Here is a 17,105-nt window from a genome sequence, read left to right as displayed (position 1 = left end):
CTCCTTATCCTTGTTCACTAAATATGGTGGCTCGCAGCACTCCCCCAGGGCTTGTTCTAAAAACCCATCTTAATGGAGCGCTTTGAGAACAACATTACCAGGCACCTGAAATTGCTTACTTCCATGGACCCCACTAATGTCAGACAGGAGGCTTTTCTGAATAGGAATGAGCCTGCAAGTCACAAGAAAAGGTACTCCAATGTTCTTTCTTGTCCCTCATGTTTGCGAGGCAGCTATAGCAAATTCATGTTACGGCAAACTTTCATTTCTGTGCTAATTACTCCCACGTTAGAGACCCCCAGCTCTTTTGCTGGACTTAGGACCTTTTTAATTTTAAGACCCGAGTAAGACTGACCTTTTTCTCACTCATATGTTTTTCGCTGATTTGAATGTTGTGTTTGCACTGTTTTTGGAGTCTAAAACTCCATAGGCATCTGTTTTTTGTATGGTGACACAGCACCTTCAGTGCAGTGTCACTGAGAAATCCGTTGGATTTCTCATAAGGTTTAAATACCTTTTCTTGGGTGAAGTTCCCAAGATGAGTACATTGAAATTGATTTTACTTACTTTTTTCCTTTGTAGGTCCAGCAGACCACATCTTGTTTGGAGTGCTTGGTTTGGAGTGCTTGCTTATTCTACATTCTCATGTAACATTTTTGTTACCCTCACTACTTTCAATGGCGGGTGGCAGTGGTGTAATCTTTACTACCATTGTGCTTCTGTACTGCAGGCTGAACCCTCAGCTGCAATACAGCACCCATGGGTGTCCATTTTGTCAAAATGGCCAATCTTTTTACGCCATTTTCTGTTTGAGATGACTTTCTTGGGTTTTACTCTGTTAGGCAGAAATGCATGCAGTACCCTCTGGGACCACTACACACAATTAGGACTAGAGGTGTTAGCTAAACCAACCTTTGGTATAAGTCTATACCACACAGTTGTTGGTAGCGAGCTGAGCAGCCAGGCTTATCTCAAGAGTGAATGTGAGCAGTACAAGAAATTACACAGAGGACTTTCAATAACAGTGGTTTAAGTAGACAGGTATACTCAAGGTTTCTTGGTAAAACTCATTAATGTATTACACAATCATTTAGAAAACATTTCACTAGAAGGAGGCACTTGTATACAAATACACTTCAACACAAAACTAAGATTTTGAGACAGTTTGAGTTCCCCTCAAATAGGAGCACAATGACAGTTCAGTTACTTAGATGTGAGCAAAAGGAACAAGGTAAGTAGAATAGATCTCATATGCTTGTTAGACAGTGCAAATAGTTTCAGTTCACCAGAAGAGTTCAATTAAAGTCAATAGGCCAGGCCAAACTCAATGGGCTAGTGTTCTGGACAGGAAAGAGCAGTTATGTATCAAACGGTAAAGTCTTTGCAAAAGTTCTCAAAAGTAGTTTAGGCGAAAAAGAATCATGTCACTGCGAGAGTGGCGTTTTCGCAATCGGGTTGGCACAGTACCTTAGTATGAAAAAACAAATGCAGCTGAAGTCGTCGGTGCCCTGGCAGTTCCTGCAGGTCTCACTGTTCCTGAGCCTCAGTCGTGGGGACAAGAGGGAGGACGTCGGGGACTCCTGCACTGCACAGGATAGCCGAAAAGGCAAACAAGATGGAGTCACTTCAGTTCCAGTAGCTGTAGCTTCAGGCACATGAGCTGGTATCCCTCCCTCTGGTTAATCCTAACCAGCCTTGAGAATGGTGTCCAGGTGGCTTACGAATTGATTGGTCCCACCAACGCAAAGGGAGACGTTGTTCTTGAAGGGGCTCCTCTGTTGAGATGCACTTGGCAATTCGGGCCAGAAGCGGTGCTTCACCGGGCAAACCAACGGTCCAGGAGTTACAGCAGTCCTCTTCCAGCTCTTCTTCCGTTCGTTCCAGTGGTCGACTGCTTTCCAGTCCAAGAGACTCGCCCTTTAAACTGTTTTCTCCCGTTCATTCAAGCCTGTCTCACCCAGCAGGGTGGCTGTCCTTGTTGGACGGTCAGCCAGCCAATCACGCCAGAGTGCATTTGGGTCTCCTAGGAGACTAAGCACAGGGAGTTTCGGGCATTTCCCTCACTTCCTGCCCACCCCAGACACTCAGGCGCCAGAGGCGGTCTTCAGTCCCGAAGCCCGCCAAAGGCACAACAACAAAAGGGATCAAACCTGGTTTAGTGCACAGAGACAAACACTAGAAGGACCTTTCCAAAAGGAAATTGCGAAAAAAAGCAGCCTGGATCTGTTTAAACTAAGGGGCTAAAGGCGCCATCTTGAAAAACATGGCTCCCGTGATTTTTAGCTACCAGTGTTCGTGTTGAATAGGAAAGGGTAGCATTTGACTGCTACATGAGTATTTTGACACAGGGGATGCTATGTAACTCCTCCAGCACTCCATTGTAAGATGGTGTGTGCTGGGTCTAGGAATTTGGAAAGACTAGTAAAGTCAATGTAACTTTACATTCTCTGGGAAACAGTAGCTAATCCTAGAGAAGGTATTTAAACCTTTTGGAAGTCTAAAAGACATCCCTGTGTCACTGTACTGTGGGTGCTGTGTAACACATAAAATGCCGCCTATGGAGTTATCTAAAACTCCGTAACTAAAAGAAACACAGAAAACAACCAGAATTAAAAAGTTCAAAGTCCCAAAGTTTAGCAAAAGAGCTTGAGGGCTGCAAGGTAGAGGGAATTAGCAAATTTATGAGAATTCTCTCTAACACTGTGCGTTGAGACAGATTTGAGGCCTTTGGTGGGCTCCAGCCCTGAAGACTGCACCTGGCTCCAGTCTGTCTGGGAGAGCAGGAAGTGAGGGATGCTCCTGAAACACCCCTGTCCTTTGTCTCTAGGTGTGCCTGAACTGAACCAGTCCTGATTGGCCGGCTGGCTGTCCTGAAAGGACAGACACTCTGCTGTGTGCTTGACAGCTTAGGCTGTGCATGAATTGAAAACTTGCTTTAAAAGCAAGGGTTTTGGGACTAGAGTGAGTCGACCACTGGAAGAAACATCCGAAGAAACTGGGCAGAGAAGACCGCTGCAAACTCCTGGACCTTCAATTGCACTGTGTAGCTCTGCAGCTGTGGCTGACTTTTAACCTCGACAGAAGCTCTGGCAGAAGACTTTTCCCCTTGGGTTAGTGGGACCAACTAACCCTGAGACAAACTCCACTTTGGCACAATCCCCGACTTGCTGTGCCTCTGTTGTGTCAACAGTGAAAACGTCGAATCGCTGAACAAATCCTGCCAAAAGCTCCAGGGGCCTCGACACTCCAGAAGCTGGAATTCTCGATCCAGAGTCCCCCCTCACCAGAGTCCAGGACCAAGAGAGCAAGGAAAGTCCAACCAGAGCATTGTTCTGCATCAGTGCTGTTTGCGAAACACAAACCGTGAAGTGCTGCTGAATCGAAAAGAACCTGTTGCTGCCGACCTTCCCGTGTACCACCGCTGGGGCCCTTCAGACATCTCTCCCACGACTGAGGCTCAGGAACCAGGTTCTGCATAGCTGTAGCAAGACGTAATACAGCTGGACCACTCTAACTAGAGGTACTGTTTGGGCTTACGTACCTTCTTGCCTTAAGTCGTGCAGTCTAACTTGAGATTTGTACTTGCTTAAATTTCAGTTGATTTCAACTCTGCTTTGCACACGCCTAACAGCTTGTGCGTCTTCAGTGATTTCCTTTTGAACAATCTGACTTTGTGAAAGACTTTGATCCAAGAAGTACATCAGAACTATTGGCTTTGTTCGAATGGCTGTCTTGGATCCCTAAAGGCACTCTTCTAAATCCATTGACTTCGGCATTGCTTGTCCCTCCATAGGTTGTAGCTTGTTGAATACTGTTACTGCTGGGAAAGGCTTGCATAGACTTAATTGGAGGATTCAGTTGCCCTCACCTTTCTAAGAATCTGTTCTAACCTTTTTATTTTCCCTAACCATTGTTGGGGCGAATTCTCAAAAATGTGTTAATTCCCTCTACCTTAGAGACCTCCAGCAACTTTGCTGGATTTTGAGGACTTGATTTTTTTTACCTGTAGAGAGTGTGACCCTTTTCCCCCACTCATGTATTTTGATATGCTTTTTAACTTTTCTTTGGTTATGGAGCCTAATCAACTCCATAGGCATCATCATTTTCAATTGTGTCACACAGCACCCTCAGTGCAGTGGAACAAGGAAGCCTTTCAGGCTTTCCCCAAGGTGTAACTACCTTCTCTGGGATAAACTACTGTTTCCCAGAGTAAGTAAAGAGACATTGACTTTACTAGTCTTTTAAATTCATAGACCCAGCACACCATCTTCCTATAGAGTGCTGGAGAGGTTACTTAGTATCCCCTATGTCTAGATACTCATGTAACAGTCATATGTTCCCCTTCCTCTCGAATGGCTGGTGGCAGTGGTGTTCAAACTACCATGATTATTTCCAACTGCAAACTATTTGTAGCTCCAGTAACGTTAAATCACGGGAGCCATGTTTTTCAAGATAGCGTCTCCGGTCTTTTTTGCCATTTCTTTGTGGAAAGGTCCTTCTAGAGTTTCTCTGCATGCCAAACCAGGTTTGGTTTCTTTGTTCATTCGCCTTTGTCGGGTTCAGGAGTGAAGACCGTCTCTGGCTTCAGAGTGTTTGGGGTAGGCAGGAAGTGAGGGAGGTGCCTGAAACTCCCTCTGCTTAGTCTCCTAGGAGACCCTAATGCACTGTGGTGATTGGCTGGCTGACAGTCCGGCAAGGACAGCCATCTGGCTGGGTGAGTGGCAGCTAGGCAGGAATAATGGGAGAAAACTGAATAAAAGGCGAGTCTTTTGGCTTGGAAGGGAGAGTCGACCACTGGAACGAAGGAACCGAAGAAGAGCTTAAAGAGGACGGCTGCTGAAACTCCTGGACTGTTGGTTTGCCCGGTGAAGCCCTGCTGTAGGTCCGAATCACCTAATTCACAGACAGAGAAGCCCTGCAAAGGACGACTTCTCCCTTTGAGTTGGTAGGACCAATCAACTCCAAGTAAGCCACCTGGACACCTATCTCGGAGCTGGTTGCATTTCCTCACAGTGCTGCAGAAAACCATAGCGCTAGGGAGAGGGACTCCAGATTGTGTGCATTACTTGTAAGCTGGCCAAAAACGTTTGGAAGCTCCTCCGGAATCCAAGGTCGGCCTGACTGAGCCTGAACTCCCCCCCCTCACCAGTGCAGCAGCTGAAATTGAAGTTTGCCAGTTGCAAGCTTTTGACCTGTCCCAGTGCAGGAGTCCCCTGATGCCCTCCAGTGTCCCCACGACTTGAGGCGCAGGAACAGCGAGATCTGCAGGAACTGCCAGGAACAGAAGTCATCAGCTGCATCGTTTTCTTCATTGTAAGGAACTGTAAAACAAGACTGAGAACTTACCTCTCAGTGAAAGTGCTTGAAACCTTTGCAACTCTGAGGACTAATCCGATTGTGACCCAACATATGATGCTCCTTTTTACAAACTACTTCCAAGAACGTGTTAGGAGACTTTTCAGTTTAGCTACCAGCTTTATCCTATCGAAGACTTTAGCCCTTCGACTTTGGCCTAGCCTATTGAATTGACTCTTCTGGTGAACTCAAAGTATCTGCATTGCAAGAATAATTGTAACCTTTAATGTTCTAATAACCTTTGCCCTTTACTCTTGAAAAGTATTCTGAAATAGTATTGAAGTATATTTGTGTGTTATTATCAGATTGCCTCCTTCTAAAGAATGTTTTATAACTGACGTGAATTAATGACAATGCATTACTTACCGTAAAAGCATTTCTGATGGTTGTATCTGCTTAGATTCACATGCGGTGCATAGGTCCGACATCCAGTGGTCACTGCAGAGTATTGCATTTTGTTTTTCGTAGTCGAAAAAGGGGACGTCGACAAGGCGTGTCTGTAACACTATCCCTATAGTGACGTGCGTTGTACCCACAATCCCTCAAGCGTCGAGGTCCCTCTGTTTGTATTTTTCTGCCCTGAGGGAGCCTATTAGACGTGAGTGAGTACAGAAAAGAGAAATATAGAAAAGGATGTCTATGTTCCTTCCATCCGAGCGGGGAGGAAGGGTGGGCGCATGTGAATCTAAGCAGATACAACCATCAGAAATGCTTTTACGGTAAGTAATGCATTGTCTTCTGATGTTTGTTAATCTGCTTAGAATCACATGCTGTGCATAGAATAGCGAGCAGTACCCGGAGTTGGCGGTGAGTTATGAGAAGGAACAGTATAGAAAAGATGTCTTAATACTGCCTGTCCCACCTGGGAGTCAGATCTAGAGTGTGCATCTAGACAGTACTGTTTTGTAAAGGTGTGCACAGAACTCCAGGTAGCCGCTTTGCAGATGGGCTCAAGGGGAACATTTGCAATGAATGCTATGGAAGCCCCAGTGCCTCGAGTGGAATGTGCTCTTGGCTTGAAGGGTAGTTCTCTCTTAGCAAGAGTGTAACAGAGTGATGCATTGAACAATCCATCTAGATATAGTGGACTTTGAGACTGCATCTCCTTCTCTTCCTGCTGCCACAGAGACGAAGAACTCATTAGTCTTTCTCAGTGGTCTGGTTCTTTCCATGTAGAACATGACAGCTCTGCGTACATCTAGTTTATGCAGACTTTTTTCTCCCAAGCTGGAAGGGTTTTGAAAGAACGTTGGTAGTTCTATTGACTGGTTTACATGAAATTCCGAGATGAATTCTGGTGCAAACCTTGGGTGTGTGCGTAGAACCACCTTATCCTTGTGAACTGTTACGAAGGGGTCTAGTACAGAAAGAGCCTGTAGTTCACTTACTCTCCTAATGGAGGTGATAGCTATTAGGAAAGCAGTCTTAAGAGTGAGGTCCTTAAGAGTTGCCTTGTGCATGGGTTCGAAAGGAGGGCCCATGAGTCTAGAAAGTACCACATTTAAGTCCCATCCGGGAGCTGGGTTAGCTATCGGAGGGTGTATTCTCTTTACCCCCCTCCATGAAGGCCTTGATAACTGGTATCTTCCACCACGACACTAAGTTGGGAAGTGGTGTATGCAGAAAGTGCCGCTAGGTGGACTTTAATGGAATTGAGGACTAGACCTGAATCCAGTAAATGGGTCAAGTACAGAACAATGTTAGTGGGAGAGCAGTCAACCGGGTTGATGCTCTTACCTCTACACCAGATGACAAATCTTTTCCAATTGCTAGAATAGCAGTGGCGAGTATTAGGTTTTCTGGCTTCCCTGAGGATGTCCATACATCTCTGTGGGAGTTGTAAATGTCCAAATTCTATGATCTCAGGAGCCAGGCTGCTAAATTCATGGTCTGAGGGCATGGATGCAGTGTCCTGCCCTTGTCCTGTGACAGCATGTTGTACGGGCAGGGAGGTTTCACTGGGGGAGATAGGGACATCTCCATCAAGTGAGTGAACCATGGCTGCCGGGCCCACATTGGGGCCACTAGTATCATGGTAACCTGCTCCTGGTGCATCTTGTGCACCACTTTGTTGAGAAGGGGAGTCGGGGGAAAGGCGTAAACAAATTTCCCTGACCATTGAATCGACAGACCGTTCCCCTTGGACTGGTTCTGGGGGTACCTGGAGGCCTAACTTTGGCATTGTGAGTTCTCCAGAGTTGCGAACAGGTCTATTTCCGGGAACCCCCATTGCGTGAAGACGTCTAAGACGATGTCTTCGTGCAATTGCCATTTGTACTCTTCGGGCAGGGGGAAGTCTCTGCTGAGTTTGTCTGCTAGCAGATTGCGTTCCCCTGGTACATGTTGTGATAGTAGGAACATGTGTTTGAGAGCCCACTTCCATATATTCTGGGACAGCTTGGACAGTCCTGGAGAGTGAGTGCCCCCTTGCTTGTTGAGGTAGTACATGGCTGTGGTGCTGTCTGTGAGGACCATCACTGTCTTTCCTTGTAGGTGTTCCTGAAAGGCTTTCAGTGCTTTGAACGACGCTAGTAGTTCCAGCAGGTTTATATGCTTGGGTGCTAAGCTCGGAGTCCACGCTCCGTGAGCAGTCTGATGGGATAGGTGAGCCCCCCCCATCCTGTAAGGGATGCGTCTGTGGTTAGAGTGGCTTTCACTGCGGGTATGGCAAAAGTTTTCCCTAATAACAGGTTTTCCTTTGGCCACCACCGTAGCGAGAGAACCAAGGCCTGCAAGACCACCACTAGATCGTCCCATTGTCTGCTGGCCTGACACCACTGGCTGTAGAGCCACTCTTGCATTGGGCGCAGGCGCGCGTGAGGTACCAAATAAATACATGACGCCATCATCCCTAGCAAGCTCATTGCTTTGCGTACCGTCACCTCTCGACCTTCAACATAATAGGGGATCTGAAACAGCATGTTTTGGACCCTCTCGTTGGAGGGGAAGACGAGGCCGTCCTTTGTTCGAATTAGAGCCCCTAGGAATTATTTGATTTGGCTGGGGTCTAAGCTGGACTTCTTTTCGTTGATGGAGCCCAGTTGGGACAAAAGGTCTACGGTCTTTTGGGTATTGGAGAAGCATGTTTCGTGAGAATCCCCTGTTATGAGCCAGTCGTCGAGGTAAGGGTATACCGGGATGGATAACCTGCGCAGGTGGGCCGCTGCCACTGCCAGTACCTTCGTGAATACCCTTGGTGCAGATGCTATCCCGAAGGGTAGTACTCTGAACTGGTAGTGTTTGTTCTCTATCTTGAACCCGAGGTATTTTCTGTGCGCTGGCAACATTAAAATATGAAAGTATGCATCTTTCATGTCTAGTGTTGTCATGTAATCCCCTTGTGATAAGTGGGATTACTTCCTGCAAGGTCACCATACGAAACTTTTGGGGTTTGACAAACTTGTTCGCTGGGCGCAGATCTAATACAGGGCGCATGGTCAAGTCCTTTTTGGGTACAAGGAAGTACACTGAATAAATACCTTCTGTTACCCGAGATAGGGGGGACAGCCTCTATAGCCTCTTTTTTCAGTAGCTCTTCTACTTCTTGAAGAAGAATGGTGAGGTGTTCCGGTGTCATGCGTCGGTTCCGTGGGGGTCTGTACTTCGGGGAACCGTTGAATTCGATGCAGTATCCGTGGGCTATGGTGGATAATACCCAGCGGTCTGACGATATTCCCTCCCATGCTGAAAGGAACGATGTTAGCCGGCCCCCGACCGGTGATGCATGGGAGGGGACCCGAATCTTCGGGTCATTTGTTGGTATTGGGCGTGGAACCTTTGGGGCTTTAGCCGCGACCTCTTCCTTTGCCACGGCGTTGGCCTCTTTGACTGAACTGGGTGTTACCCTGGTTAGAGGGCCAGTTGGTAGCAGAGTAAAATTGCTGTTGGTTTTGCTGCTGGCGTTGGCCACGAAAGGAGCGTCTATTGCCATAGCTGCGTCTGTTAGGGGGCCTAGAAATTTGGTCAAGAGTCTTGATGGTATCAAACTCTTTCTTCGCATGTTCTAGGGCCTCATCAACTGCTTTCCCCAAACAGATGTGTTTGTTCCATGGGCTTATTTATCAGGGAAGCCTGGGTTTCCGGCTTAAAACCCGAATTGCGCAGCCAAACCTGGCGTTTGAGAAGTATTCCCTGAACCAGGGAACGGCCAGCCGTCTCTGCGGCATCTAAGGAGTTCTTTACGATGCCCTGGTTTACAAGAGTTCCCTATGAGATTATAGCTAACAGGCGTGAACGCAGGGGTTCTGGTGCGTCCTCTGCTTCGCTGCGCAGCTTGCTCCCTGTGCATCTGCGTAGCTAGCTAGTAGGGAATTGTTATTTGCAATCTTAGTGGAGAAGGCGGCGGAGGTCGCCCCCAAGTGCATAGAGCTTCTTGCCCTCTTTGTCAGGTGGTGCCTCACTAGTGGATAGTGGTACCCCCGCTCTTTTTCTTGCATTAGTAACTACGAGGGAGTCCGGAATAGAATGTCCTCTGATGTACAAAGGGTCAGAGGACGAAGGGCTGAAGAGCTTTTCTATCCGAGGGTTGACCCCTCTGACTAAGGCAGGATTGGAAAGGGAAGGAGTTATTCTTCTCTTTATAGAAGCCAGGAGCGGAATAGACTGACTAACAGGGGCTTTTTCTTTAATAACTTTCTCTACAAAGTCTATGTCAGGAAGAGTCTCCCCAGTGTCTATTTCAAAATGCACTGCTGCCTTGCGCAATAGTGCATTAAGTGAAGGTTGGTCATCTATGGGAGAGGTGTTTCCAATAGGTGAATCCTTGGGAGGAGAAGGGTGAAAGACATCAGGGTCTGAGTGCACTGATGGGGATTGCCAAGGCTGCACTGATGGGGATTGCCAGGGCTGCGAGGTAGCTTTATCTTCTTCAAAAGCTCCTGCACTAGTGTAAGGATCTTCTTCAAACCCCTCTTCCTCATGTTCTTCCTCTCCACCCAAACACTCCTCATCTTCCTGGAGGTATTGCTCCTCTTCAGTGAGGCCATATACGTCTGTAGAAGGGGGAAACAGCCTAGGAATCTTGACCCTAGGGTCATCCTGGGGCCATTCTCTTGGTCTTTTGGGTGTGGGTGGGTTTTGGCTTCTCAAAAACCTTTCCATTTTCTCCATACAAGAATGGAGTCTTTCAAGGGTCTCATGGGGGACCCCTGAATAGTCTAGTGGGGGGAAATCAGTGTCTTCACCTTCAAAACGCTTAGAACGCTCCGACAACGTCGAATAAAGGTTTCCGTCGCCCTCTGAAAAGCCCTCCGGTAGTTCAGAAGTGCCCTTAGATGAAGGGGGCAGTTCCTGGCTACTCTTGCGCTTTTTCGGCGTTTCCATAGCTTTTTGTGCGGTATTCGACGTTTGTTTCGTCGTCCGCTTACGTTTGTCTTCGGAAACAATTCTCGCCAGGCTCTCGACAACGAGTTTGTCAGTAGAGGGCTCTGGTGTCGACGTTGCCTGCGTTACGCGTTGTTCCTCGACGGCCGCTCTATGGAGCGTTACGTTGGATGATTTTGAGGTAGCGCCCGTGTTTGATGAAAGCCCAATCGCTGGTCGCGGCTCCGTTTGCGGGTGGGGCTTGAGACCCTTACGGTCTGAGGTAGACGCCGGAGTGCCCTGCGTCCCCTTCGGCGCTGATGGATCCTTCGTCTTCGACGAAGAAGAGCCGTGGGTTGTCTGCTTAGGCCTATGGGGTCTATGTGCGTCCTTGTCGCCGGGGTGTTCATCCCCATAAGCAGGGCGTGAGCCAAGCCCATCGGGGCCGGACGTCGAGGAGCACGAGCGCTCCTTCTGGGGGTTGACTTCCGTAACGGACGTCGAGTTATCACCCTCCTCGTCATTTTCTATAACAGCGGCGGCGGGTGAGGAAACTGACTTCGACATAGCGTAGTCCGCCCACCTTTTAACTTTTCGTTCTTTAAGAGTTCTTGGTTTCAAGAGCTTACAGGCCGCGCAGCTGTCCTTATGATCGAGGGGCAAGCAACGATTACAGAGCTTGTGTTTGTCCTTCCAAGCGTATTTGCCCCTACAGCGTGGGCAAAACTTAAAAGGCGTCCTCTCCATAGCTGAGGCAATAATACCTGGTGATAACAACCCCAAGGGAAAGATAGGGGAGAAAGAAAGACATTCTCAAAGAGAAGATAAAAGTTCGAACCCCCACTCTCCCTACTGTATGTTGGCCAGCGAGGCCAGGCCACGTGTTCGGCAGCGCCGAAGGATCTCCTCCGTCTCTTCCCCTCCGCCGAAAACTTGCTCGGCGGAGAAACAGCTTCACAGCTAACGTCGAGGGGAGGGATCTTTAACAATATAATAAGTATAATTAAGGACCGAGGTCCGTAGTAAGTATTTGCAATGTCTCTCTAGGAGCTCCGCGTAAGGCGACCAGAAGCTGGGCGGAAAAAAACAATCTGAGGGACATTGACGCGTGAGGGATTGTGGGTAGAACGCACGTCACTATAGGGATAGTGTTACAGACACGCCTTGTCGACGTCCCCTTTTTGACCACTGGATGTCGGACCTATGCACAGCATGTGATTCTAAGCAGATTAACAAACAGAAAAGTATTTATCAAAGAAACCTTGAGTGTAAGTTTATTTCTACACCTGTGATTGTAGACCTCTGTGTAACATTATTACTGCTCACATTCCCCTCTTGAGATGAGCCTGGCTGCTCAACACGCTACCAAAACTGTGCAGTTCAGACTTATACCAAAGGTTGGTTTGCTTACACCTGTAGTCCTAGTTGTGTTCAGTGTTCCCAGAGGGTACTGCATACAAACTTTGCCTAACACCGGTTGCCAGCTTTGACGGTGCTAATACAGTGCATGAGTCCCCCGACGTCCTCCCTCTTGTCCCCACGATTGAGGACCAGGAACCGTGAGATCAGCTGTACCAGAACAGAAGTCTTCAGCTGCATCTTTTTCTTCTTTACTAAGGTACTGTAAAACAAGTCTAAGAGAATTTACCTCTTACTGTGGAAGTGCATGTAACTTCTACAACTCAAGTCTAATCTGCTTGTGGACCTACATTTGATTATTCTTTCTCTCAAAAACTCCTAAGAACGTGTGCAAAGACTTTTTCCATTTACGTACCTGAAGTGTTGCATCCTATACAAATACTTTGGCCTATTGACTTTGGCTTAGCCTACTGAATTGAATGACTTTTCTATTGCTATCTAAAAGTATTTGCCCTTCTTATGAATATTTGTAAAAATTTGTGTTCTAATATCCTTTGCCTTTTACTTACTTTTAAAGAGTATTCTGTATGCCAACAATAAGGTATTAATGTTCCCAGCACTCTTATCATTTAAGTCACCTGTGGGTGTAGGTTGTGTCTGTGGGCCATCCCAAAGGGCCTTGTCTGATGCAGAAACTCAGAATGTACAGTATTGAAGTGTACTTGTGTGTTACTAGTATATTGTTCCCTTCTAAAGAAGGCTTTTTAACTGACTGATCAATTATTGATGGTTTAGTATGCAAGACACCTTGAGTGTAAGTTTATTTGAATACCTGTGAATCTTTGTGTAACCCCACTACTGCTCACATTTCCCATCTTGAGATAAGCCTGGCTGCTCAACACTACCAAAACGGTGTAGTACAAGCTTATACCAAAGGTTGGGTTGCCTATACCTGTAGTCATAGTTGTTTGTAATGTTCCCAGAGGGTACTGCATTCAAACTTTACCCAACAACCATTTTGTTGTGCAACCATGTGTTTACAAAGTATTGGTGTAATATATAAATGCAGATACTCTCCTTGTAATTCAAGTCACTTCATGGTGGAGAAGTGTATTGTGCATATCCATATATTCACCAGCTTTATTCATTGTCAAGTATTTCCAAAAGCTTACTTGAATTGTCACAACAAATTGCCTTTAAAAAAATGCTTATTTAAAATTAATGTTAATTAAATAACTATTTATAACAAACCTTGAGTGTAGGTGTTACTTGTATTGACTGATTTCCGCTCTACAACTCACATTTATCCCTCTTGAGATAGGCCTGGCTGCTCAGTCACACTACCAACTTGTGTACTAGAGACTTATACCAAAATGTAGGTTACCTAATACCAAGCATATAAGTCTTATGTAGTCTCACACAGTGTGACTGCACCAATTATTACTTAACAGTTGACAATAGGAAGAGGAAGAAAGCACGCTTGTCCAGCACATTTTGTTAACTGACTAGCTTTTGGCTTCATCATGACCCTTTGGTTATCTGTGTATAATTGCAAATCAATGGGCCTGTGGCAAAGACATGTGTTCTGGTTACCGGATGGATACTAGGTTTAAAGTCACTCCGTCAGAAAAACAGACCTGCTGTTGGGTAATGGGCATCACCTGCCCAATCGGCCCTTGGTGCTGGGGTCCAGTGTGCTGTAAACCAGGGTGCTGAAGAGGAGCTGCCGTCCGGGGTCCCATAGACTGCATTGACATCGCCATCTGTCCAAATTGGCTCATCCCTGAAAGGAACAAATACAGGAGACTTAGACTAGCAAAGCAGGAGCATAGCAATAAGACAATGGGAGAAAGTGGAATCTGGCTAGTAGGAGTTGATGGGAACACGTGCATGCCGGGGTGGGGGGGGGGGGGGGGGGTGAGGAAGGTGATGAGGAAAATTAAGTCTCTCCATCATGTGCATCTAAACTTAATGTTGCAACGTGGGCGCAGGCAGGCAAATACATATTCATATCTTAAACAAATCGAGCTACTTTGACTATACAATCAAGCTTTCCTCATTCAAGTATACAGAAATCATAATCATGGTGTGGGGTGACCTGCTCTTCTGGACATTTTCGGTAAGACCTGTGGTCAGGGTCATTAGGTATTTTTTCATGACTCATGGTACCAATGATTACCTTAAGCTCACAAGGCTCTAAGTGGTGGCACATCTGCACAGGTATAACTCAGCCCATGGAGTGAGGTGGTCAACCGGTACAGTACACATTTTCATGAATACCAAATATGCCCACAAACTTTCATAAAAATATAAACTTTCTATAAGAAAAGGTATGAGAGAAGTCACCACACTAACAGGGGAGTAACCTGTGTACATGTTTGGACAACTAATGTGCAAATATTGATGGATAAAAGACGAGAGGTCAGTAAAGAGTTTTTCCTAGAAGAGAAAATGCAATCACAGTTAAGAAAAAAGGTCTATCTATGTCAGAAAGTATGAAGAGAGACCAAGGGAGGTTAGTTCTGTGGATTTGGTGTATTCTGACAGGAGAGTTACCTTACAAGCAAGTGCTTCAAAAGTTTTTTTTTTGGGCAACTTTCCTTCCATTGACCTTAATGGAACCACCAGCCATTTGGCTATGCCTTGTGTCAAGGAGAATGTTCAGTTCTGTGCTAATTCCCTTTATCCGTAGAGACCCTCAGCACTTTTGTTGGACTCCGGACCTTTTAATGTTTCAACTCATGAGCGAGTGGGACTTTTTACCACTCACGCATTTATTTTCACTTACTAGGATTTTTGGATTCTATTTTATGGAGTCTGATGAACTCCATAGACACCCGATTTTTGCATAACACCACATCGCACCCTCTGTACAGTGCCACTGAGAGGTCCTTTGGACTTCTCTAAGGTTTAATACCTTTTCTTGTGAGAATTGCAGTACCAGGAATAGTAGGATTACTTGTTTTACCCTTTCCTTTGTGGCTCCAGCACACACCACCCTTCTCAAGTAACTTTTTGTTAAACTGACCAACTTAAATGGATGGTGACAGTGGTTACTTTTTACTACATTTACTACAGGGAACTAGCAGGCTGATTTATCAGCTGCAATACAGCACCCATGGCTGACCATTTTACCAAAAGTGATGTTAGGGAGAATTCTCAGAAATGTGTCAATTCCCTTCTACCTTAGAGACCCCAGGCTCATTTGCTGGACTTTAGGACTTTAATTTGTAACAGAGAGTGAGACCCTTTTACCACTCATGTATTTTTCTGTGATTTGGACTGTTTCTCTTTTGACTTTGGAGTCTGACAAGCTCCATAGGCATCAGCTTTACATTGTGATACAGTAACTTCAGTACAGTGGCACAGGGAAGTCTTAGATTTCCCAAAGGTTTAAATACTGTCTCTTGGTGAAACTACTGTTTCCAAGAGCAGTGGAGTGAAACTGACTTTACTTACATTTTATAACTTTCTAGAGCCAGCACACTCATAATAGGGTGCTGAAGGGGTTACTTCGTATCCCCTTTGTCTAGTTTCACATGTGACATTATGTTACCCTTTCTACCATTAATGGCTGGTGGCAGTGGTTTACTTTTTCCTACCATTGTGTGTTTTTACCGCAGGCTGCAATTGCAGCTGCAGTAAAGCATCCATGGGTGCCCATTTTGTCAAAATGGACCCGTTCATCTTTTTTCACAATTTCTCGTTGGAAAGGTCCTTGAGATTTACTTGGCGCTCCAAACCAGGTTTGGTCCCTTTGTTCGTTTTGTCCTTGGCAGGATTCACAACTGAGGCCTGCCTCTGGCTCCAGAGTGTCTAGCAGGGTAGGAAGCGAGGTAGGTGCCCAAACCTCCCTGTGCTTCGTCTCCTTGGTTACAGGAATGAACCCAAGGGTGATTGGCAGGAGGGCTGTCCACAGAGGAGAGCCACCCTGCTGTGGGATTGACTGCTAGACTGCAAATAAATGGGAGAAACCTGCATAAAGGCAAGGCTTTTTGCTCGGAAGGCAGAGTCGACCACTTGACGAAGGAATACGAAGGACTTGGAAGAGACGGATGCTGCAACTCCTGGACCGGTTGTTTGCCCGGTGAAGCCCTGCTGCAGTGCTGAAGCTATGAATTCGCCTCGACTAGAGAAGCCCTGCAAAGGACGACTTCTCCCTTGGGTTGATGGGACCAAAATCGACCCCAGGACGAGCTCCTCTGGAAATCCTCTGAGCTGGCTGTACTTCCATTGCTGCTGCAGGAACCGAAGTGCCAGGGAGAGGAACAGAAGAATCGAGTGAGTGACTAATTCATAACCAAGCTCCAGGAAGATCCTCCGGACACCCAGGAAGCAGGACTGACCAAGCCTGAGCCACCACCGAGTGCTGGACCCCAGATTAGAGGAAAGTCCATAGTGGTATCCGAGAACTGCAGTGGTGCTATTTGCGAGCGTCGCAAGGAGCTGAAACTGCAAATTACCGCCCACTTTCCATTCGTAGTGCAGGAGTCCCCAGACGTACTCCCTCTTGTCCCCACGACTGAGGCCCAGGAACAACAGGATCTGAAGACCTACACAGTAACATAAGCCAGCGGGAACCAATTTCCTCGAACCAAAGGTACTGTAAAACTAAGGGGACTTGCCTCTCATCACGTAGCCTTGCTAGTTCTCAGTTGAGACTTGTCTTGGTTGCTTTTGCAGTGTTGCTTGCAGCTTTGCCCCTCACAAGTGTCCCAGCTTGTGGCCTTACAGTGATTTCATTTGATACAGAAACTTCTAAAACATTGTGCAAGACTTACTGCAAGAAGTACTTCAGCTCACCTAGACTTTTGCACAGTTAAGATTGTCTGGCCTGGCTCCCTGAGAGACTTTTCTTAACTCCGACTTTGTGCGTTACCTTTCCTCCAGGAAAGAGTTAATTTACTTCGCATTGGGGGGGGGTTCCAAAGTATGTACCTGCTTCAGAATATTTGTTTAACCTTCGTTTTATTCCCAAACCCTTCTCACACCAAACTCAGTATTGCTCTAAATGTACTAGTGATTATTAATATTCACAGTATTCTAGTTCTACAAGTCACCTCAGGGTGTAGGAACCATCTGTGTGCCAT

The 17,105-nt window shown here is 46.4% G+C and overlaps 1 protein-coding gene across 9 annotated transcripts in view; it reads right to left on the bottom strand.

Annotated features, from left to right (window-relative positions):
- The window catches only part of EP300 (E1A binding protein p300), a 744,806-nt gene that overhangs the window by 318,042 nt on the left and 409,659 nt on the right, over positions 1 to 17,105 (bottom strand). For all 9 annotated transcript variants that reach the window (XM_069654423.1, XM_069654428.1, XM_069654427.1 and 6 more), the window contains one exon: positions 13,653 to 13,798. In XM_069654423.1, coding sequence (XP_069510524.1) covers positions 13,653 to 13,798 — 146 coding nt within the window. The remainder of the gene's footprint in view (positions 1 to 13,652; positions 13,799 to 17,105) is intronic.

The sequence above is a fragment of the Ambystoma mexicanum genome, chromosome 3q, assembly GCF_040938575.1.
Source record: "Ambystoma mexicanum isolate Mex_15411 chromosome 3q, UKY_AmexF1_1, whole genome shotgun sequence".
NCBI classification, from domain to species: domain Eukaryota; kingdom Metazoa; phylum Chordata; class Amphibia; order Caudata; family Ambystomatidae; genus Ambystoma; species Ambystoma mexicanum.
This window is presented reverse-complemented; position numbering and strand designations above follow the sequence as displayed.